Source organism: Centruroides sculpturatus, unplaced genomic scaffold (assembly GCF_000671375.1).
Source record: "Centruroides sculpturatus isolate CEXI.00-Female unplaced genomic scaffold, Cexi_2.0 scaffold2247, whole genome shotgun sequence".
Lineage (NCBI taxonomy): Eukaryota > Metazoa > Arthropoda > Arachnida > Scorpiones > Buthidae > Centruroides > Centruroides sculpturatus.
The window spans coordinates 24,700-47,874 of NW_019386395.1; the positions used below are offsets into that span (position 1 = coordinate 24,700).

Below are 23,175 nucleotides of genomic sequence, written 5' to 3' on the forward strand. Positions count from 1 at the left end.
GAAAGAAGAATTCTATAAGAATTCTCTAAGAGAGAATTCTAATTAATTAGAGAGTCAGATTTTCACAATTACCCATCTACTGAATATAAATGAAAATATATATATATAATTTTGTGAGATAGTTTTGAAAATTTATATGTAAATAGCAACTTTAGTTGTTTAACTAATATTAATATCTGAAATGCTTGAAATTTGTAATTTTTAATTAAACATTTATGTTCTAAATATTTTGCAGGTTCTGTTGTCATGCTTCATGATAACTGCACATTGTATTTGTAATTTATTAATATTCATAAAAATATTTATTACTAACCTTAATCAATTTTTATAAATTACCTTTCTTTACAGCTTTAATTGCATTTTATTATATTAATAATTATTATTGCCCAAATCTTTGCAACATACTTTATATCAATTTAAAAATAAATGAGTGAGTTGCGCTTACTTAATTATTTCAGCTCATGTCATATTTACATATTTATAATATACAAAAAAGTTATAACTTAAATGTTCCCAAATCTTAATTTATTACACGGTGTTATACATAGTATGTATACGAGATTACCAGATTGTTATTAAACAACTAATAAACAATAGGAATATTTTTAGCAAACATTCTGGGGATGGATTATGAAGAAGACGAACAATCGTCCAAATGCATGGCTATTATATATTATGTATTTAACGGTTCCATTTATAATTTATGGCTGGCATCTTCATAAGAGAGTCAAAGAGGTAGCAGTTTTTAAATTTTGTGGGCTTCTGTGTATTCCACCAAACCATGAAAATCTTATTTAGAAAATCTGGCTATTGCTATTAGTGAATCTGTGTACCAACCTAATTTTATCCCTTAAAAATTGTTTCCAATACCCTTATCCTTCCTATTTTCTTTCTCTCTCCCATATAGGATGGTGTGTTTTTAAGATTAGTCAAATATACCAACAAACATCCCTGGTTGTGGGCAGTCTATGTGATAGTTATAGGCTTGCCAATAGTTCTCTTCATTAGTTTCTGCTGTACGTCATCCACTAGTCAGGTAATCCCAAAACTGCCTTTTTTTTTATTTTATTTTTTAACTTTTTTATTGTACAGTAGTAAATTTGTCAAATTTATTTGTGGCACAATTATAATTTTATGCATTGCGTAAAACAGGAAAAGAAGGAAGAAGCAATCCGGGCTAAGCGAAAGAAAACTGATGAACCCACACCGGATGACATTCCGGCCAGTGAAGTCAAGAAGGAAGTCAGAGAAACAACTCCAATTAGAATTGAAGAAGTAAAAGAGACAGAAATTATTCCAGAAAGTAGCGAACAGGAAGAAAAGAGCAAGGAATCTGATGTGGAAGAAAAAGAAGAGGAACTACAGAAAGAAGAAAATACTAATGATGTCAAGAATGAAGTAGAGGAAGAGAAACTTGTCGAACTTGAAAGTGAAGAAGAAGAGGAGGAGGAAGAAGAAGAGGAGGATGACGATGATAAGAAAGATGAGGAAAAAGAAGAAAAAGAGGTAAGATTTGATATTTTTTTTAGTAGTTAAAGACAAGGCTATAATTTTTAATTGAAAAAACAAAAAGTGTAAATATGTAATCCAAAAATAGTTTCCTTAACAAATTTTGTTTAATTTTTACCATTATGTAGTTGAACTGTTAAGCTTGATTTTTATGAAATGTTGAGTAAAAGGAGCAAAATGTCTTACAAAAAACTGCTTAGATGCATATCTTTAAATCATTTATACTTCTCAACGAACCTAAAAGGATTGGGTCGACTGATTACATAGTTCATCAATTAATAGACTTGTCATTTTCTAAACTAAGAATAAAAGCTTCAAATCAGAGCAAGTTTGCATTAATTGTGTATTGGCTCATATTGGAATCAATTCCTTTCCTATAATATTTCTACTTAATTTGTATGGTACTTTACTAAAAAAAATGCAAATATCATATTTTGGGGAATAACTTGCTTGTGAACTTTCAGAAAGGAGTTGTGGAAACGCCACAATTAACAATCACACTGTCTGTATTAGTGTCATTTTCACAAAAAGCTTATATAAATGCTTCATTAAAATTTCAACGAAACTTTATAATTTGTCATAAGCATTTCCCTTGAAGTATATTACTTTGGTATCTGTGTCAAGTTTGTGTTTAAAAGGTTTAGAAACATGCAAACAAAAGTTTGATATTAAAGCAAGAAGTGGACACACAAGTATTCTCTAAGTTGTCATTTTAGAAATGGGAAAAGGCATCAAGTTAAAGCAGACTGTGGTTTTAAAAGAGGCAGGATAGTTGGATGGTGAGAGAACATGTTTGTCTATCTCCAGAAACATGTTAATGAAACAAACAGCATTGCTACTAAATAAAACTAAACAATAAATAGAAATGTATAATTTTCCAAGAAGAGGACCTTTTAAAATGCAGGAGAGTGGGTAGCAATGTCTTGTCTCCCACTTCTGATAAAATTGGAGTGGTGACATCATAAAGTATTCATAAAACATCTGAAACAAGTTCTGTTGTTTAATTTTATTATAAAACAATTATTTTAATTATAAAATTGTCTTAGTAGAGTGCTTTGTCCACCCCTGCTTATTAAACAATTATGTGATTGAAAAGTGTATTGTGACAATTTTAAGCTGTCAAGATGCACTTTTCCATCATATAAAATTTATATATATATATGTATAGAATAATCTGATAAAGTGGAGTTTTTCTGTTTTGAATATTAATACACTAGCAGATGAGCCTGGTGTTGCTCAGGCAAAAAGTAACAATAGCAAAGATTAAGAGTATTAGATTATAGCCGGTCCTGCCCATTTTCACCGGGTGCAAGAATTAGGTCCCACTCTTTCGAGACTAATTAGAGAATTTTTAAATGGGTCTAAAAATATGTTCGATTTTCTGAAAAAATGCAAAAAACTACATCTAAAATAGTACAGTAGAAGCAGAGTTCTTCAGGGTAATCCTTAACTCTCTCCCACGGGGGAATTTCCAAAAATCCCTTCTTAATGTGCATTCTCACGGCATATCCTGTGTGCCAAATTTCAACTTTAAACTCCTAATTGTTTGGGCTCTGCACTTATTATCATCATCATCATCTCATCTCAATTATATTTCTCATTCAGTAGAATATAATCTGTATAATTGACAGAATCTACCATTTTGCCTGCTGTGTACACACTATACATTCTTTTCATTTGGCTTTTCTAGCATATCTGGTTAGCACAGTATATTTTTTTTTACAGGTTTTAGCAAAACCGTGCAACTGTAAAGGTCTGCTTAAAAATTGCCCACCTGTGAACCAGAAGCACTCACTGTTGACAACCACGTTATTGTATGAATGCACCAATTGGTTGGAGATTGGTCTATAGTATTTAGAGGATTATCCAGAAGTCTTAAATTACACACAATCTGTAGCAGTTTACATATTAATAATATGCATAGCAGAGTTAAATATTGTTTATTTGGACTTATGGTAGTATGCGAGTAACCTCAATATTATTTTGAGACAGCAAAGGATGTAGAGGTTACTCGCATACTACCATAAGTCCAAATAAACAATATTTAATTTGTCCTGTGTTATTCTTGACAATTCTCGGGGTCGTGACCTCTGAACCTCGTTACAGTATCGGTACATTTTTGGAACTAGATGTCACTAGTCATTAAATTTTTATATTAAAACTAACTACCAAAATATAATTTTTTTTGTTTTTATATTTATTAATATATCTATTTTGTTTGTGAAAAATAAAAAAATAATTTTGGGTGATAAAATAGCCATGATTACTTTTTTAAAAACATGTAATTTTCATTAGGCTTAACATCAACAAAAGTCAACGTGGCATCACAATGGAGAAGAATTTCAACATTGGATAGGTTAAAAAAAATCAAAAGGGCATAGAGGTTACTCGCAATCTACCATAGGTCCAAATACACAATTTTTTAACTCTTGTGAAATAATTAGATTAATATGCATTATTATGGTTTAGTAAAAGAAGAAAAAAGCATAAAGGTATGCTTGGAGGTAGTCTGATATTCCTATCAGAATATAAAGAATGTAGCTTTAAAGGACATCACATTGACAAATACAATCTTTGCTTTATCATTGAGGGTTGATTTGGTAGCTTTACCTATTTTTAAAGTGACAATTTACAGAACACTAACATTTGCATTTCTCATTTTAATATTGCACTTTCACTTGTGCATTTCTAAACTTGAATCTGATGCAGATCATACCAACAACACTAAATATAAGCATTTCCCATGGAATAGTTTATCTAAATTTTTCAAATGGTGTTAAAATTTAGATAAACACCATTTGAAAAATTTTCATACCAGGAATTATTCAGTATGAATAATTCTTGGTATGAAAATGTGATTTTCACTGCTTATTTTATTCAAAAGAAACAATAATCTAATCCCATTTAAAATGTGAAAAAAGCCATGGCCATCAACATTTCTACAACTTAGTTTAGACAGGTAAATTAGCCATCTTTTCAATTATAATTAACAAGCACGGTTTATCTGCTCCTCGTTCATTGTGGGAAATCCCTTAACCTGTTCTGCTTGTTCCCGAATATTTTCATTGACCTCATTTGACCTGCTCTGCCGATCCCAAATATACTCGTATCTGCATCGGGATGTTTTTGATACTAAATGTTGCTATGCATCATAATTTTTATGTTAAAACAAACTTTTGAAATATAATGTTTATTGTTTTTATATTTTTCAATATATATATTTTGCTTGTGCAAAATAAAAAAAAAATAATTTTTAATGATACAGTAGCCATGATTATTATTTAAAAAAATTTTTTTCGTCAGGCTTAACATTGACAAAAATTTCATCATGGGATAGGTTAAACATAGTAGACTGCCTGGAAAGCACCCTGTTAGGTTCTCAACATAGGAAGAAGTCACAGGTCAAAATGAACCATGGTTCATTTAAAAAAAATTTCCTTTCGTCTAGGAAAAGAAAAAAATTTCAGAGTACTCTCGAACATCTTTTAAAAATGAGAGTATTCATTAATGCTTTCACAAAAAGTTTATATTCCTAATGTCTCAACACAGTAATATAGACAGCATGCCTGTTGATCCAGGTGTTTTTATCGCCTTTCAAAAGTTTAGATTGTCATCTAAAATAGTACAGATATTACAAAAATTTTGAGTGTCTTTGTTATTAAAACCAGCAACTGGAAGAAATAGTTATGCAGGTAGATGTCTGACCAAAAATAATGCTTTTAAAAGTATTCTTATCTACATAAATGATTGTGCAATGAAGCAACAAAATGAGATTCAACTGTATGTTTGCTAGTTCTGTAACTATTGATATATTTTCACTACTATTAGTCCCCCATTTCATGCAGGGTATACAAAATTATTATATAGTTAAGCAATAAGTGTAAGAAACTATAAATCTAGATCATTTTACTCTTGTGTAGTTACCTATTTATTTTCTTATTTTTTTAATGGTCGATAACTGCCTTTCGGCAAAACAAAAAAATAATAGTAATTAGAATTTCAATTCTTTGTAAAATGGACCGAGTAAAAATTGTTGTTGTGGGTGGAAATGGTACTAACTAGTTCTTTCTTTTGCAGGAATCACAATCTCAGAATGGAGAGGAGGAAGGAAAATCCTCGCCGAAACGCAAGGCCAGGAGAGAGTGAGGGGGAGATTTTAGTGATGACTGGACTTATCCAAATTACTTTATCAAACACCGAAATATATATATTTGGGATCATTTTTGCCAAAAGCGTTACTACTGAAGTGCCTAGTCAGTGGATAGTGTCGGACGGCAATTTGGCCAAACGCGTTCCCTTTCGTTCAGGCCACTGACTATTGCACGGTTACATTAGCGGTACATCTCGTTTCTATTTAACCAGGCTTTCGACATTTATATTTGTAAAAACAATTACTACCGTTCTTCGAGTCAAATTCTTCTTCGGTGCACGGTTTATGCCCTTTTCTTTGCAGAGTGAGTTCGAAGTTTAAGTTGCGCGCGTTGTTGCATTATTTATAGGAATGGGAATACGTAAGTATTGTTATATAGTCGTTAAAATGATAGTTATATTAGGTCGAGATATTAGTTTTAATTCTAAATTGTTTCTTGTATTATAAAATGCTCTTCTAGAACCTTTGTTACTTTAATTTTGTTCGATTGTCTGGAGGCAACAGAGTAAATGTCTGCTTTTCGTCGTGGCACGCAATTTGGACTCCCCCCGAACTGAAAGCTGTGTTGCACGAATGTTAGTTTCGTCCTCTCCAGCTTTCGTAAAGACTATGGTCTCTGTTTTTTAAAAAGACTTCGCAAAATTTGGAATCAAAAGTGTCCAGGGCTCCGTGCATTATAACAGGTATTTTTGGCAGCACCCGCCATTCTTATTTATAAGCTACAAACACGTGGAAGTTGCGTAGGGCCTGTATCATGCAGATTCAATGCCGAATTTCTTTGTGTTCGTTCTAGTTATTTTGTCTGAGTAGTTGCCGCAGTAGATCCCCCTCCCCGTATGTTATTTTTCTGACATAAATGCACCGCCGAAAGAATCTGTAACGAGTTTACTTTGTGTATTTTTCGATGTTACAAAATTTTTTTTTCTATTGTAAGATTACTTTAAGTAATTAAAAGTTCCAAAATGTATATGTTAGATTCTGTAGAGTTTTTATTATTTGCCACTTGGAAAAGGCAACTTAACGCATCTTGATATTGACCATCATTTCTTCAGCTTCTTCTGCTAATTCCTCTGCTCTGTTATACACCATCATCTATAAATTAATAAAATGTTTATAATCCAATTATTTATTCAAAATTCACATAACACATCAGAGCCATTGTGATAACTGAGTTTCAGAAAGCTTGTTCACAAAAGACCATACTCACCTTGGCAGCAGAAACAATCTGTGAAGCTGTTCGCCTGGGCAAGTAATCCACCTTTTGCACTAATTCCAAGGGATCCACCCGGGCCACTTCGGCTAGGGTTCGAAAACCTGCCCGATACAACTGACGAGCTCGACCCTGAATAAAAAGGCCAAAGCTTTACTTCAAGAGAAATAGGATGGTTATTTAAACTATCTCTCCCTCTTACTCTCTTGACTCCCGGAAGTTCCATTAGGGGGACCAGTTCGGCCGTGACGCAATAAGACAACTGGTGGACAAACTCTGGAAAAATCTGTTGGTAGGGCCAAAACTCTTCTAGTTCCTGTGGTTCCCGGTAGAAAAGGTAAATCATTTGTTAAGACCAAAAACTATAAAGTGTGGTTGTTGGAGCCTTACTTGAGAAAAATGAAGAAGACTGGCGGCAAAGGAGACAGAATTGGCCAACAAATTCTGCACGGTGCCGCGGTGGATCCCAAACTTTAGCGAGACTTCCCATGGGGATTTTTGTCTCCAAAGATCGTACAGCATTAAAGTCGAATAAAAGCGATTCACCACTTTCTCTTTGCAACTCTGAAAAAAAACCTCGTTAAGTGCTAGGCCATGGAAAGCAGTCCCGATAAGCCAATAGAATTACATTGACGGGACGACCGCTGACCAATCCAACCACTTGAGATTCTGTCACTCCTATTAATTGGGCAGTGTGAAGATCATCTCCACTTAGTTCCATGTACTGAAACGAAACGGAATTAAACGCCATTAGTTATTTGGTAAAATTGTGGGTGGAGTCACGAGTCCCCCGTCCGTCATTCTTAAACGGGGGAAGGAAAACTCACCATCCTTAATGTAGGTACCAGCTTAAACACCACACGCAAACTTTCTATGCCGTGTTCTTTCGGTACCACCAGCAAAAAATAATAATAATAGTACTTACTGCGTCAAAATAAACATTCGGAAGGACAGAAATCTGTGAATGATATACGGGAGTCACCAGATACAAGAGATGTAAATGAGAACGAAGAGAGAGGCATTTCTGGGCATTTTTTAAATCGTCGTAGATCCTATTGGCCAGCTCCAGATCAACCCCACCTACAAAAAATATTTAGAGAGCACATATTCTTACTGTAGTTACAAAAGTTAGACAATACAAATGCAAGATGATATTAAATTTTCAAGAAATATCAAACAAAAAGCTTCAAATGTCATTAGCCTTATCCACCATTTTATTCTAATTTTGCATTTCAGTTAAGAAGAACAAACACTATAAATTATAACTCATATGAGAGAGGAAATGCAATTTTTCTATCTTTTTAAAATGTTATGTCCAACCTTTCTTGAGTATGACATGACACCAACACATACATACACGAACTTTTTTGTGTTTGCCATGTTTTAAGAACTCCCGATTTGCAAAAAACTGTGAGGGTAAAATTTGATACGATTCCAATTGTTTCCCTTGTTATGCATATGTAATAGTCGGAAAAGTAAAATTGAGAATGCTTAGAAATGTATTTAACTCATTGCTGTGGAATGTTTAACTGAAATGGTGAAAATACAAGAAATACAAGACATTTCTTTCTTCAACCCTTTACTTAAAGATCAAAACACTTCCTGTCCTTTGCACACTTACACAATACAAACAACACGCCCCTTGCTAAAAGGAAAATGGCAAATGTGTATTCACGGTGTTGCTACAGTCCTTAAGACTATCGCAGTGTTTTCTTTTTATAGATTAATCTTCATATTTAGTAAAGTTTATTTAAACGTTTTTTCACCGTAGATATTACTTACCTATGAATTATTATTTTGTTTGTAAAAATGACAAGTGAAATATTGGTATTCTAACACAAATTCTGGAAAAAGTCTCTCAGTACTCGACCCGCTAGAAAATTTTTTTGCGATAAAAATCAAAAATATGAAAACGTTGCCAATATTTCTGATTGAGATGAAGACAATACTCTGTAAAAAGAAAACACCCCCTTTAACTAAAATTAATATTAATGCATAATACAGTACTTTATCGATTGCTTTAATAAACATATTAATTTATTTCTCTTAGTAACAGCAAAAGCATACTAACTCTATTATTTTTTAATTTCCAGAACTTATGTTTTTCACTAGTCCTTTGTTTCATATAGTATGACACTTTTTTACAGGGCTGTGGAGTCGCGTAAAAATCTACCGACTCCAACTCCGACTTTTCCTTATCAATCCGACTCCGGCTAAAACACCAAAACTTCACGACTCCGACTCCGACTCCACAGCCCTGCCAGGGCTGTAGAGTTGCGTAAAAATCTACCGACTCTGGCTAAAACACCAAAACTCCACAACTCCGACTCCACAGCCCTGCTTTTTTTGGAACATAACCACCACAGTTTAATCCTCTCTTTACCGGATGAGTTTCACAGTAATGCTTTTCGTCACAGATATAGAGTTATGTGGTGGCAAGAAAAGGAAAACAAAATTGTCGTTAAAGCTTCCGGAAATGGGTCTTTGCAAGTGGTCTATAACAGAAGTTTGGACAGATCCGTCTATCGGACAATACCTCTACTTTTGCTACAATCCATTTTATATATTCAATACAATCAAACTCCAGTTAACAACCAAGTTCTAACAAAGAAAAAGAAAGAAAGAAACTTCGGTTTAGACTCGAACTTTGCTCTGCACCGACCATCCGAGTAACGACTCCCATTTTGAATAATTTTTCTAAATTTATTCATTTGAATTTAATTTCTAATTATCAATCTTTAACACAACAATCTCTCCATATTTGGATATATATTAAGTTATCAGATTAGTGAGGTTTTTAAGCTTAATTGAAGTTTGATTCAAGACTAAATAAAACAAATGGTGGCTGGAAGAATTGAAAGATAGGATGAATTATAATCCATACACTATATTTTGTACTATGCTAAAACTTAAGTTTTAGTAAAACAGACAGTTTTTTATTTCTAATAATTTGATAAAATTGCCAAGATGGTGATTCTAAAGTTAACAAAACTATTAAATCAGTTTACGTACGGTCCCAAACATATTCCACCATACCTCAATCAATCAACCGACCATCAAATAGCAAATTAACGAACTTAATTTTTAGTCTCTACTTACACAAAATAACTTCAAAATAAAATTCTTTCAAATTATATATTTTTAAACTAGGGTTTGATAAATTGTAAAGCCAAAATCCTGTGGCCGGTGGTGGTACAATGTGGAAATTATAGTTTGTTCTATAACTGCTTAATTTTTGGAAAAAAAATAATGTCTTTCTGGCAATTTTATAATTTTCCCAAACCAAATAGATCCCTAGAAACGGAAGATAATTTCGACTTCGACAATGACGGACGTCTCGTGGAACAAGATTTGTAAATGTGTGCATGATATCAATTATATTATCTAATTGGTAAAATTGTTAAAGAGAATGCAATTGTCTGTCTTTCTCTAATCTAATGCAGCAGACGTGTAAAAACATTTTTAAAATTGTTTAGCAATAATTTAAGATTTTTTCTGATTATTGATCTATCTCGACAAATAAAATATACACTAGATTTTGTAACATTTAATCGTTTCAAATTTCAGTGTATATTTTATTTTATTAAAAAATTATTTTACCTTTAAAGGTTGCTTTTCCCAAATTTGTAATTTGAAGAATTTCATCTCCTTCCTTCTGTTTAAATTTAATAAAACCGTTTTCCTCCAATGATACCAATGAATCGTGAACGATACTGTTAGATGTCAATTCGTCGTGTTGGGTCTGAATCGACAATAATGTCGATTTCACAAAATCTTTCAGGCGGTCGCTTGATGTTGCTATCTGAAAATGTGCGATATTATGACAATAAATACATGTAATACAATTATGACAACATAAGGAAACTTTGAGAGACTAGCCTGTAATCCAATTAAACTTAAAATGAGAACTTTCAGTCCTTTGCCTCCGTCGTACAGCAGACTACTCCGGCAATTCTCTACTGAAGAATTAAGAAGTTCTCGTACCTGTATATAAGATGGAACGGAAGTTCAATTTTCTTTGAATATTTAATGTTCTGGATGTAACAGATTACCTTTTGTCCCTCTTCCGGTCTCGTTATAAGGATGCTTTCGCCCAAAGTATCCATCCCAGCCCGACCCGCTCGACCTATCATTTGCTTGTATCTGGCACGCGTGAGAAAGCTACTTCCGACGTAGGGCGCTCTTAAAATCACCCTAAAATCGTAATTTGATATCTTTACCTTTAAGACAAAGATCCTTTATATGCAAAGTGACAATTACCGTTTGGCAGGAAGATTGACGCCTGCAGCCAAGGTGGACGTACAGACCAGGCAGCAGAGCGTGCCGTCGGAGTAGGCCTCTTCGATTAACTTGCGTTCGTCGGTGGTGAGTCCGCCGTGGTGGTAAGCCACGCCATACCATACGGAAGAAGACAGCACGGGGCATACGGAACCAGAGTTTTCGTTACGGAGAGCTTTCGCCAGCAATTTCTTCTCTTCCAATTTGTATTCTCGAATGTCTCTGGAGAGAAATTTAAATATTAATTTTGCTGTAAAATTGACTTTTGTGGTTGGAAATTTGTTATGTTTACTTTGGTAAGAATTTGCTCAAGAGTTTGGCAACATTTTCACAATGTTTCTTGGTCGGGCAGAACAGTAAACAGGAATTTTCGGGAATCACTTCCAGTACCAAGCCGGCTAATCTATCGGGATCTTGTCGTTTCATTTCCGTACTATACTAGAAAAGAGATTAGTGCATTTATAAAATTTTTCAAGAAATAACAATGATTGCTTAATTAAAGTTATACAAAACAAATATTTTCTTCTTATTTATTCAATCTGCATTCTTTGTTTTATTGTTTTAATGACAAAATAAGGCATTTCTGTATGTTAGATATTAATTATCATACATTACAATGTGAGAAAACGGGCAAGGGTTAACCCTCTAGTCGTGAGACCCACTCACTAGGTCAGTGGATGGCTTAATAGGAGGGTCTTAAAATGAGTGGGGAGGTCAAGGATAAATGATAGGTGTCCTGTGCTTTTATAACAACCATTGACTAGACAGGTTAACAATCAACAAACTAAAAATTTAATTTAATTAAACAAATAAAGAGATACATAAGAACAAATATAACTATATATATATATATATATATATATATGTATGTCTAATCTACCTATACTGTTGATTTTGAGAGAGTTTACATATTCTAAAATAACTTTATGTGTTTGACATAACTCTTCCTTTCTATGGGAGGAGATAATTTGGAGACAGATATGCTTGGAGAGGTTGACAGATGAACAGATTTTGGCGGTGATTATTCGGCAGGGAGGCGGAACGAGGATGAAAGACAGAAACCAAATTATATGGGAAACTGAGGATAACCACTTTGAATCAAGGTTGCAAGACCTTTTATTCTAAATTTTTCTCCAACCGGGGGTCATTATTTTGACCATATGACAGGATGTCTAGATGAGTCGTGCCGGCCGGAAGTCTTGTCATCGGTGATGATAACATCTTGCTCAGGTAGTGGACAGCGAAAAAGGAAGTTCTATTTCCTTGTTCACATCAACTTTTTATCACCAAAAAGTGGAAAAAGCGTCTCTTTTAACAACAAAATATTACATCAAAATTTTGATTTAGGAAATAATTCTATTCCTACATTCAGATTCTCACACAATAACAGAATTTTAAAGTACAGTAGAGCATCGATTATCCGACTCAATTGGGGATTGGGATTGGTCGGATAACCGAAAAATATGAAAAAATACATTATTAGTATAGTATATTAGTATATCTCATGTAATTAGTATATCGCTATTAACCTACTTCGCGTTGAATTTTCATTGATGTTAAGCCTAACAAACATTTTTTTAAAATAATAATCGTCGCTATTGTATCTTTAAAAATTAGAAAATTAAGCCTCATTTAAATACTGGCTCCCTTTCATGGTCAAGCTATGTTGCCAGCTAAAACATGTAAAAATACTATTAAAGTAGCCAAGACATAGCCAAATATTGTAGTGCCACATCACTAGTGGACATTTGAATTTGCTGACTAGGACGGTCGGTTAACCGATGTGACGGTTGATCGGGGGTTGGATAATCGATGCTCTACTGTAGTTTTGTATTCACAATATCTGTCAATAGAAATATTAAGTAGATAACAGAATGTACAAAAAACAATTTATGTACATTCTGATATCTATCAATTGTTATTTTTAAAATCCTTGCAGCTTCCCAATTAATCATAAATTAATACCATGATCGGCTCCTTTGACACTGTGACATTTTAAAATTATCATTATCTACCTTTTATGGAATCAAAACAAATTTCATAAATATCAAATAGAAGATAAATGTTCCAAAGAGCAGTTACTACCTTTATGCATAACTACTTTCAAGATAATTACATCTGGAAACAAGACACCTTCTGTGAGTTAACAACCTGAAATATCACAAAATAAAGGAAATTTCTAGTAAAGTTTCTTTTGATAAATGGAGGTAAAATCTCTATTGATTTGGAAATGATGTGGATCTCGATTTCAATTGGCTTGGCATCACTACAGAATTATAAGAAAATGTGAAATTGGGCAGAGAAAAAAACAAGTTTACGTTCTTTTGTTTGTTACTGTAAGTGAATCGTTAATGATGATGAAATTATAAATTTTATATAGTCTTTGGCAAAAAATTAATTACTGTGTTTATTCTCACCATGACGTGCATTCCTTCTGTGAAAAGATCAAATATAAACATAATTTGTGTTTGCATAATTCATCACAAATGCCACCATTATATTGTTTGCCAAATGCAATTCAAAAGTGAGACTTTTTCTGAATATCTATCAAACTCGCAATGTTGGAAACAAGATGCTAATGCATGACCCGATAATATAAAAGATGGCATAAGAGGGTCTGTCACCAATCTCCTATGCTATGATCTTTTATTTGGGTGAAAAGAAAACTTATGGAAAGGTTGTTTCCGTAAGTTGTTTCTTAATTAAGCACTCCAAGTGTTTATATTTGAGTTAATTAATAAATTCAAGTTGTGCATATGTAGGGTTATGGTCACCCATGAACAAAGATAAATGTGTTTATCAGTTCAAAATTGAAAGCAGCTGGTGAGATCATAACTAGACTTTACTTCTAAAAACTATTTACTTATTCATTTATTTATTACTAGTAGCTCAGGACGTCCCCTAGTGGGCATTGTTTACAAATTTCCATGAGGCACGGTTCCTTTGACTTTTTTGTTCCCATCAATATGCTCTACAACTCTGTTAAAGTCCGAATTGTAAGATTTACCCTCCGAATGAAGAGGTGGCGACCTCCCCAAACCGTAGACCCCTGTACTAAAATTAAAGTCAAAGGAACCATACCCCTACTCGCGACCCTTTGAGAGATATAAGCCCCTGAAATAATAAATTCCTATTACAAATATACTGAATTATTTATATTGTTATATTGACCAAATAATAATTTATTGGCCAAATGAATAATAAAAATTTATATTGTTAATTTAAATAAGAATTAAAATTGTTAATTTGAATGTTTGAAATATGACACACGATAGGGGCACCTCTAGTGTCCGTTATCAAACGGTTACGGGACAGACACCCGTTGAATGGGTTATATATATAGATAGAAATAATAAAAATAATGTTTTCATTACTTACTGCAAACTGAAGTTTTCTAGAAAACAGCAAGGACGCCTCGCTTTTTGGATCGTGTTCCCATAATTCATCTCCTATTTTCACATACTCTTTTAATTGTACCTATTTTAAAAAAAACAATTATTACAGTGACAATCAAAAGTAAGTGGTCAGGCAAAATAATGCCACTGCAAACACTAAACGAGGCTTTTTGCGTTACTTGCCAATGCAAATTTATCAACAGTAGCATGTGAAACTATACAAATATCTAGAACAACACTATAATATCAATTATGTTAATTTTTGACAAATAATAATCTCAAAATTTAGAAAACAATTCAAGCGAGCCCAAATGTCATATTCAAAAGTAAGTAGTCACATCAATAAATCATTATACAAACCAGAGAACGAATCAACCTGATCAGTCAAGGTCATTTTAGCATTGCTAGAGAGTGCACAGACAGAGTTTCAGTAATATTATGTCGTGTTGGACAAGTTTGAGTGAAATAATCAAGCCATAAGATGCCGAAATCTGGAGAACTTCTTGTGTTTGTGATCATTGCACTGGGGAAAAGCATCAGGGCAATCGCAAGAGAGAAAAATTCATCCTACAAAGATATTCACAAGGTTATAAAGATGAAGAAATTTGGTACTGCCCAAACTCTTCATCGTTCTGGCTGGCCAAGATGCACAATGTCATGAGAATTCTGCATCATTCAGCATAAAGCAGTGTTTCTCAATTTCTAACGAATCGTCACCCTCTTCAATAAAACCGTTACATAGTATTGTCCCCTTCACTTCAAAATACCGATGCTGGGGGGGCCAAGTCTAACACCAAATTTGCACTGCATTGAATAGACTACTGACTAGTATATTATTATTTGTTTAATTATTGTACAATATAACGAATAAAATATCTAATTATTCTTACAATAATGTTTTACTATATTGCACGGAAAATTGTTTTTCTCTCTCAAAATATAAATTGTTACTAATCGCCCCCTCAAGATGGAAAAACACCCACATGGGGGTGATATCACTCCATTGAGAAACACTGGCATAAAGCCTCCACTAACCCGCAAGCCTCCACCCAGGCTATCCAGGAGAACTCTGGCGTTAAGACATATTTATCAACTGTCGTCAACTCAATGAGGTTGATTTTAAAGAATGCATCACACATTGAGTACTGTTCATTTCAAAGGAGAACATTGCAAAGAGGCTAGCCTTTACAAAGGAGGATTTAAAAAAAACCTCCTGAGTTTTGGAGTAAAGTAATTCGGTGCAACGAATAAAAATTTCAGCTTGCGGGCTCAAGACAGTGCCAAATTGCGTGGCAAATGAAGAACGCCGCCTGCAAACCTGCTAACTGCATTGGGACTGTAAAGTATTCCCAATACATGATAGCATGGGAGTGTTATTTCCTCATGGATTTCGTCTTCTAGCAAAAATCAGCTGTTGCATGGTTGCAAAAAATGTATAGGACAGCATTTAGAAAACAAGCAGAAGATGTGGTCATCAACAACGATTTTGTGTTTCAACACAACAACAACTCGAAGTATTCATTCATGTTAAGTATTTTTTGGTTTCTGAGGGGTTTGAGGTGCTAACCTGGCCACCCAGATTTCAATCCCATCAAACATCTTTGGGAGTAACTGGATCGAACAATCCTAAAATCTAAGAGAAAAAGCATACAAGTCTACTGGATGACCTTATTCGATGAATGAAGCAAAATCAACATTGAAGTTCTCGAAAAACTGGTGGATTTAATGCCATGACTCTTCTAAACTTTCAGAGAAGCCAAAGATGGGGCAACACAGAATTACTCTCTTGTTTATTAGATGTAAGTGGAATAAATCCAGTATTGTTCAGACTAACTATTTACTTTTGACATTGAGGTATATAAAAAAGCCATTTATTTAAATAAAGCAATAAGTGTAAACTTAACAATGATCACAGGAAAGATGCAAGACTTGTAATTTCACAATTTAATCCAATTTTTAACAAAGTTTAGTTTGTTAAAAACACGGCATTTTTCTCCATTTTGCATTCTGACCACTTACTTCTGACTGCTACTGTATTTTAAAAGTTTATATTTTATAATGATAAATAATTTATGAAATAAACACAACAGAATATGATACATAAATTTAATTCTTGTGAAAGCATATTAAAAAGTATCGGACACCTACTGGTCGAAAATTACAGCAGAATTTCTCAGCCTTCAAAAAAGTTTGAAGTTCTTCAATGTTACCGATGGTCGCACTCATTCCAATAATCTGGGTTTGTTCTAAATGAGATTTTAATTGTAATGGGGAAAAAAAATTATCCAATAAACTTAATGAAGTATACTTACTGAAGGAATAGATAACTTTAGTTAGAGCAGTTTCCAAAATTGCTCCTCTTCTCCCTTCTTCACCAATCATATGAAGCTGAAAAAATTTTATATTACATATTCTTTGTAAAAATAAAAAATTTAACTTTGCATATTTAAAAGGTAAACATAAAAATGATTTGCATAGATCTGGTTATGGGTTACCCATTAAGTTTTTACTACATTTTTTTACAGTAATTTCCGAGGTGTTGCACGGTTGATTATTTTATCAGGCAGCTGACTTTTAATTAAGGAGATCTTTTTATTTTAATATAAATGTTGAATGATATGCATTTAAAAATTACAACTTACTACAATTAAAAATAATACAGAATAATTTTTAAGGTACTTATGATTCTGTGAAATCTCTATGAGAAAAGTACATAGCTACAACAGAACTATTATACATTAAAAGATTAATACTGTTTCACTTTAAACATAATTACGCAAAGGCCTAACAACCTTTTCAAAAATACATTCTAGTTGTTCCACACGTGAGAATTATGAACACATCTTACTTCCTAAGTGCAAACAGTCAGAAGTCAGCCTTCTGTAGACCTACAGAACTTTACAATACAAATAAATATAATGGGTTAATTAATATCTTTAAAAAGTTCATATTATAGATAAAATTATAAAATAGAAAAGAAAATTAATTAACTAACTATTTGATATGGGTTTTTGTAGAATTACAACCTATCAATGTTACAGCATTATTGCTGCTGTTATTTGGTGTTTTCGTTTTTGTTTAAAGAATTAGAAAATGGTTTTTGACTAATAATTTTTCATTTGCACTTTTCTGTTTTATGATTGTACAATAAAATTAATATTGTATTTAGATTATAAATTATTAAAGACTTTTGAATTTTAGAAGATATAATCGTAAATTTTCTAAGGCAGCAATTCCCAACTGGGGTACGAGCTTGCTGGTTTAGGGGTACACAAAAAAAACAAAAATAATGGCAGATATACAATAAGAATATTCGTATTCTGCATTGAGACCTTTGGTGACATCACTGCACTCGATGCTTAGTTTAAATAAAAATACAATTATATTTTTATTACATTTATCTGTGTCCATCTTTACAATTTTCAATTAAAACAATCTTGTTTTACATATAATCACATAGCAGTGTATAATTGACCAAGGCACCACTGTTTGACGAACACACGAAATAAAACTTAGGAAAATAGGTTGCTAAGGAGTACACAAGTTAAAAAAGGTTGAGAACCACCGTCCACTATTCTAAGGCAAGGCATCATATTTTAATAGTAATGTTTTTATTTATTACTAGCTGCAAGGACCCGCTTCGCTGGGTTTTTATTTGTATGTAATATAGTTTTTTTATATATATAAAAGACTGTTTTTCTAAGTAATCTAGAATCTAGCTGCAAGGACCTGCTTCGCTGGGCAAAAAGTAACGATAGTGAAGATTAAAATAATTACATTATAGCTAATCTTACTCGTTTTCACAGAATGCAAGAATTAGGTCCCCCGTTTCCAGACTAATTAGAGAATTTTTACGTTTAGTCAAATGAACTATTTTCAACGTTTCTGGAACGTTTACAATCGTTCTATAATTGAACCAATATTCGAATTTTATGTTCAAATTTAATTCAAACAAATTCGAACATTGTTCGAATTAAATTCGAACAAAACATTCGAAATAGAAAGCTACTTTCAACCACTTTCAGCCTCATATCTCCCGCACCCTTATAGCTATCGAGATGCAACCACCCCTATGCACGAATGGAGACTTGGGGCTACCACCACATACAAACACCATTCACGTGCAATGTGTAGTTTTTTACGTTTAGTCAAACGAACTATATTTCACTTTTCTGCAAAGAAAAGTGAAATATAGGGACATACATGTCCATATATATATATAGATGAGTAAGATCAAATTTTAAGAAAACTTTGCTTAATACTTTAATTTTAGAAATGTTTTAAATGCTTTATTTCAAAGAATTAAAAACAAAAACTTTTTTCTGAGATTTGTAAGAATCTAATCAACCATACTTCTCACATAAGCTGATTCCTTGGACTGTTGTATTTTCTGTGTTAACAGTATAACAAATGGTAATAAATAATTGAAAGTTTGAGTTATCTGCAGAGCTCTTGGCAATCTACACGTGACTCATGTTCGTGATTTGATAGTTTTTAAGAAAAAAGTGAGAGATTCCCAGGCGACTTCGGTTTGGCAAGTCTGAAAGTGGTATGCACAGACTTCGGAACCTCATTGACTGACTCTATAGGCCATGCAGAAGTTAGTTTTTCGGGAGTTTTGTACTCTCCGGTCATTAACTCAAAGGGCATCCAATGGCCATGCAACCTCAATGACCTGGTTAATGACCAAACTACCTACACCTACTTTATCCAGCTGATTACCTAGTACTTCAGACTTGTCGCTCATCATTCCTCCACAACTCTTCCCTGATCCTCATTGCTTGGACTGCATCCCATCATCTGTATTTTATACGTGTTCTTATTTACTATCATGTACTGTATATTGTATTGTATATATTATATCTTTTTTTTTTTAATGTTCTATTATTTTTTCTTAATTATATCAATGAAATTTGTCTTGATTTAATACCAATTTTATGTATGAAATTTATCATGTTTTTATTATATCTCAAATTTATGCTATCTGTTTAATCAATCTACTTCTAACACTTTGCATTTCATGTATTTGTTTTCACGCTTGTTACCAGTTGTGCTATATGCAGTACCGGTGTTGTACTTCTTTTGTACAGCAATAAAATATCGAGTTGAGTTGAGTTGCTCTCTGGTATCCCCCCTTTTTGTCTTCCCTTCATGGGTTTTTCCTAATCAGTGCATTTCTTTCCCCAACCGGTACTCACCCTGGAATCAGGCAATGACCCACCTCCTTAGGGGCGTAGCCTGCAACTGCCAGTTTCAGCAGCTCCATTTTATCCGGATGACTTCAGGGTCATTTAGCCCCTATGTATCTCAAAAGCTGAGTTTGTATAAATATATCACTCAATAAAACCAACACCACCACATAACAAGATAAAAGAAAAATTTATGAATGTTTTCGTCTATGTGAAATAGACATCCTCAGGTATATGTGATATCGAACATACCCAAGGATGTCTATTTCACATAGATGAAAACATTCGTAAATTTTTATTTTTTCTTGTTATGTGCTGGTGTTGGTTTTATTGAGTAATACATCTATCCCCTTTCAGAATGCGACAAATTCCAGTTTAGTAGACAGAGGCTTCCTTTCCAACAACCTTTCACAATCTTTTTGGAGGGGCAATACCCCTCTCTTGCCTCCAGCTGGTGGTCCTATGTGCTGACCTTAAACGACACTTCTTTGCTCCCATCCTTCTCCACATATAATACTCCAGATTGGGGTTTCTAAGCCTCAAAACTCAACTTTTTGAGTCAGCTCTTCAGATTACAACTGTTGACAAGATTTCAATCTTTGGACGGTTGGCCCCAGATAGTGTATCTCATTCACAGCATAGACTATTATTATTACTATTAATGTATTGGAAATATATGACCACTTGAAGATGCACACCTTGCAATCATTGAAGTTTGTTGCTTCATCCAGAAAAGTTGGTGAATCCATCCTCCTCAGTGAGATGGTTTATTTCTCTATCACAAATGCAAAACCAGACGCTAATCAGCATGGACGCTTAAATATTGCCACTCTGCATCATCTTAGGGGTGGTCTTCCCATTGGACAACTTTTCAGAAGTCTTTGATATCGACCCATGCTGTAGCATCTTTGGAACAGACACATTGGGCCTACAGCAGGCAATCCAATTGGGAGCCAAACTCAATTGCCAGACAGCAATTTTTACCAACAGTCAGTCAGTGTTGCAGATGTTGTCATGTTTCCTTTTCATCTCCGATTATCATCAATCTGGCAACTTACCCTTTTCCTCTAGCCATCATCTGGACACTAGGGTATTCTGGCATAGCAATGAACAAGATGGCAGACAGGGCAGCCTGTTTCAAGAGCCCAGTTGGCTGACTCATTTTGGCAGCCACTCACACCTAGTAATCCTCTCCCCACAGATACAGTGTCAAATCAGATATTCTAACTGAGGCTTGGACAACTAGCTTTTGGGACAAACAGTGGAACAACAGACACATTGGGCCTACAGCAGGCAATCCAATTGGGAGCCAAACTCAATTGCCAGACAGCAATTTTTACCAACAGTCAGTCAGTGTTGCAAACACCTCCAGCCGTTCAATCCTTGGACCTACGAGCACACCAATTCAGATATGCAAGTGCTACTGGACCACCTCAGGACTGAATTGGCTCCACTAAACTTTTTTCTACACTCTCATGGCCTCTGCACCTCACTGGCATGCCCACATTTCTGCAAGAATGAAACAGTGCACAGCACTTGTTTTCATTGCCCGAAATACAGCCTAGCCTACCAAACCCTAGGCTCAGCCCTTGGCATCAACCCCACCTTGGTACAAGATCTCATTCCTCTCTACTGGCTGCACGCCACCTTGTCTTTCTGGAAACATGTGGCTGCACTCAAAACTTTCACCCACCAAACTGCTTGCTCCTCATAGCCACAAGTCAGCGCAGGAGTAGATAAAATAGCTGCACAGGCTGCAAATGTCTATATGAAACCCAACAACAGAAGCAGAAAAACTTTTTCCTGAACCTGAAAGAGTAATCTCATAAAAATATTCACTTCTTGGTATTGGTATATGATTTGTAACAATTTTTTTAAACATAGTTACAAATTCAAAATTATTTTATTTTTATTATCTGAAAATATACTTGAATTGTTTTTAATTTATATTTTAATTGGTGAAATGTAAATAAAATAAGTAATTGTTATGTGCAGAATTCATTAAAAATGAAAATTATTATTATTATTATTATTATTATTAATAATGTAGCAAAAACATTATGTTCTATATCACATCAAATACTCATATATATACACACACACACAAAAATTAACTATTTTTATTAGATACAATATATATATATATATAAATAAACAGACAAAGTTCTAACATCATCCTCCTCTAAACAATAGCTATTTTTTCAGGTTTGTTACTTTTTGAACAAAAATGCCTACAATTATAACCTCTGAACAGTGGTCATGCTCAACAACAGTCCTAGCTACTAAAAATCCTATTTTTAATTTTTTGACAACAGCTACTGCCCTAAAAATGACAAGCAAAAATTAATGCACTGCACAAAATTAGTCATCTATACAGTAGACCCCCCTATAACACTGGTTCCTATAATTACGATTCCTATAAAACTGCGAAAAAATTGCGACGGTATCTGTAAAAAAAGGTAAAAAACTCCTATAATTACGTGAAACATCATCAGGCAGCCAAACTATTTTCCGCCGTCAAGTGCCACACTACGGAGAGTTTGCTATCGTCTGTACAGTATTATATATAAATTAGGTACTGTATATATAATTATATATTAACTTAATTTATTGTAACTTTATTATAATTATATATATTTTTTCCGCCGCATAGCGCCACGCTACGGAGATTTTACACTAACTATTGTCTGTACAGTATTAAATTAGGTGCTGTAAGTCTAATACAGTACTGTAATTTTATACATTTCTTGTGAAAGAAACATTTCTTATTCAACGGCGATTAAAATTATTTATATTAATGATGTCTCCAAAGTTCAACGAAGTTTTCGCAGAAAAATAACATCAGAAATTGTGGCCACGGTTTGCTGCGCTGTTCCACGACTAAAACAAGCTTGAACAATGGCGATGTCGAATGGTGCACACTCGGTAAGTAATCCTACAATTTTTTGTTTATAGCGTAGTTTATACGGATTATTTCCAAAAAAAATATATGTATTTTGGAAATGTTGAGTAGAATTAGTCTAGAATCGATTAATTTTACGGAAGAAAATCTTTCAAACAGTCGTAGTCCGTAAACATGACACGTGTCGGGCTGTGATTGGAAGGACTTGTAAGAAATCGGATTCCTAAAGAATGGAACGTACAGTACATATATATATACATGTATGTATATATATATACAGTCGACCTCCTATAAGATCATAGATACGTTCCATTCTTTAGGAATCCGATTTCTTACGAGTCCTTCCAATCACAGCCCGACACGTGTCATGTTTACGGACTACGACTGTTTGAAAGATTTTCTTCCATAAAATTAATCGATTCTAGACTAATTCTACTCAACATTTCCAAAATACATATATTTTTTTTGGAAATAATCCGTATAAACTACGCTATAAACAAAAAATTGTAGGATTACTTACCGAGTGTGCACCATTCACATTG

At 33.7% G+C, this 23,175-nt stretch overlaps 2 protein-coding genes across 2 annotated transcripts in view; one reads left to right on the plus strand and one right to left on the minus strand.

Annotated features, from left to right (window-relative positions):
• Window positions 1-6,626, plus strand: part of LOC111614815 (calnexin-like) — a gene marked incomplete at its 5' end in the record, with an annotated part of 27,319 nt that extends 20,693 nt beyond the window's left edge. The window contains 3 exons of the mRNA XM_023356181.1: window positions 908-1,036; window positions 1,153-1,506; window positions 5,587-6,626. Of these exons, the coding sequence (XP_023211949.1) occupies window positions 908-1,036; window positions 1,153-1,506; window positions 5,587-5,655 (552 nt within the window). The remainder of the gene's footprint in view (window positions 1-907; window positions 1,037-1,152; window positions 1,507-5,586) is intronic.
• LOC111614816 (helicase POLQ-like) overlaps window positions 6,599-23,175 on the minus strand; it is a 24,512-nt gene continuing 7,935 nt past the window's right edge. The window contains exons 4-17 of the mRNA XM_023356182.1: window positions 16,855-16,930; window positions 16,691-16,788; window positions 14,526-14,624; window positions 11,440-11,585; window positions 11,130-11,369; window positions 10,922-11,063; window positions 10,749-10,853; window positions 10,470-10,671; window positions 7,795-7,949; window positions 7,498-7,593; window positions 7,260-7,433; window positions 7,072-7,185; window positions 6,867-7,001; window positions 6,599-6,751 (exon numbers count right to left, since the gene is read on the minus strand). Coding sequence (XP_023211950.1) covers window positions 6,677-6,751; window positions 6,867-7,001; window positions 7,072-7,185; window positions 7,260-7,433; window positions 7,498-7,593; window positions 7,795-7,949; window positions 10,470-10,671; window positions 10,749-10,853; window positions 10,922-11,063; window positions 11,130-11,369; window positions 11,440-11,585; window positions 14,526-14,624; window positions 16,691-16,788; window positions 16,855-16,930 — 1,857 coding nt within the window. The 3' untranslated portion in view covers window positions 6,599-6,676. The remainder of the gene's footprint in view (window positions 6,752-6,866; window positions 7,002-7,071; window positions 7,186-7,259; window positions 7,434-7,497; window positions 7,594-7,794; window positions 7,950-10,469; window positions 10,672-10,748; window positions 10,854-10,921; window positions 11,064-11,129; window positions 11,370-11,439; window positions 11,586-14,525; window positions 14,625-16,690; window positions 16,789-16,854; window positions 16,931-23,175) is intronic.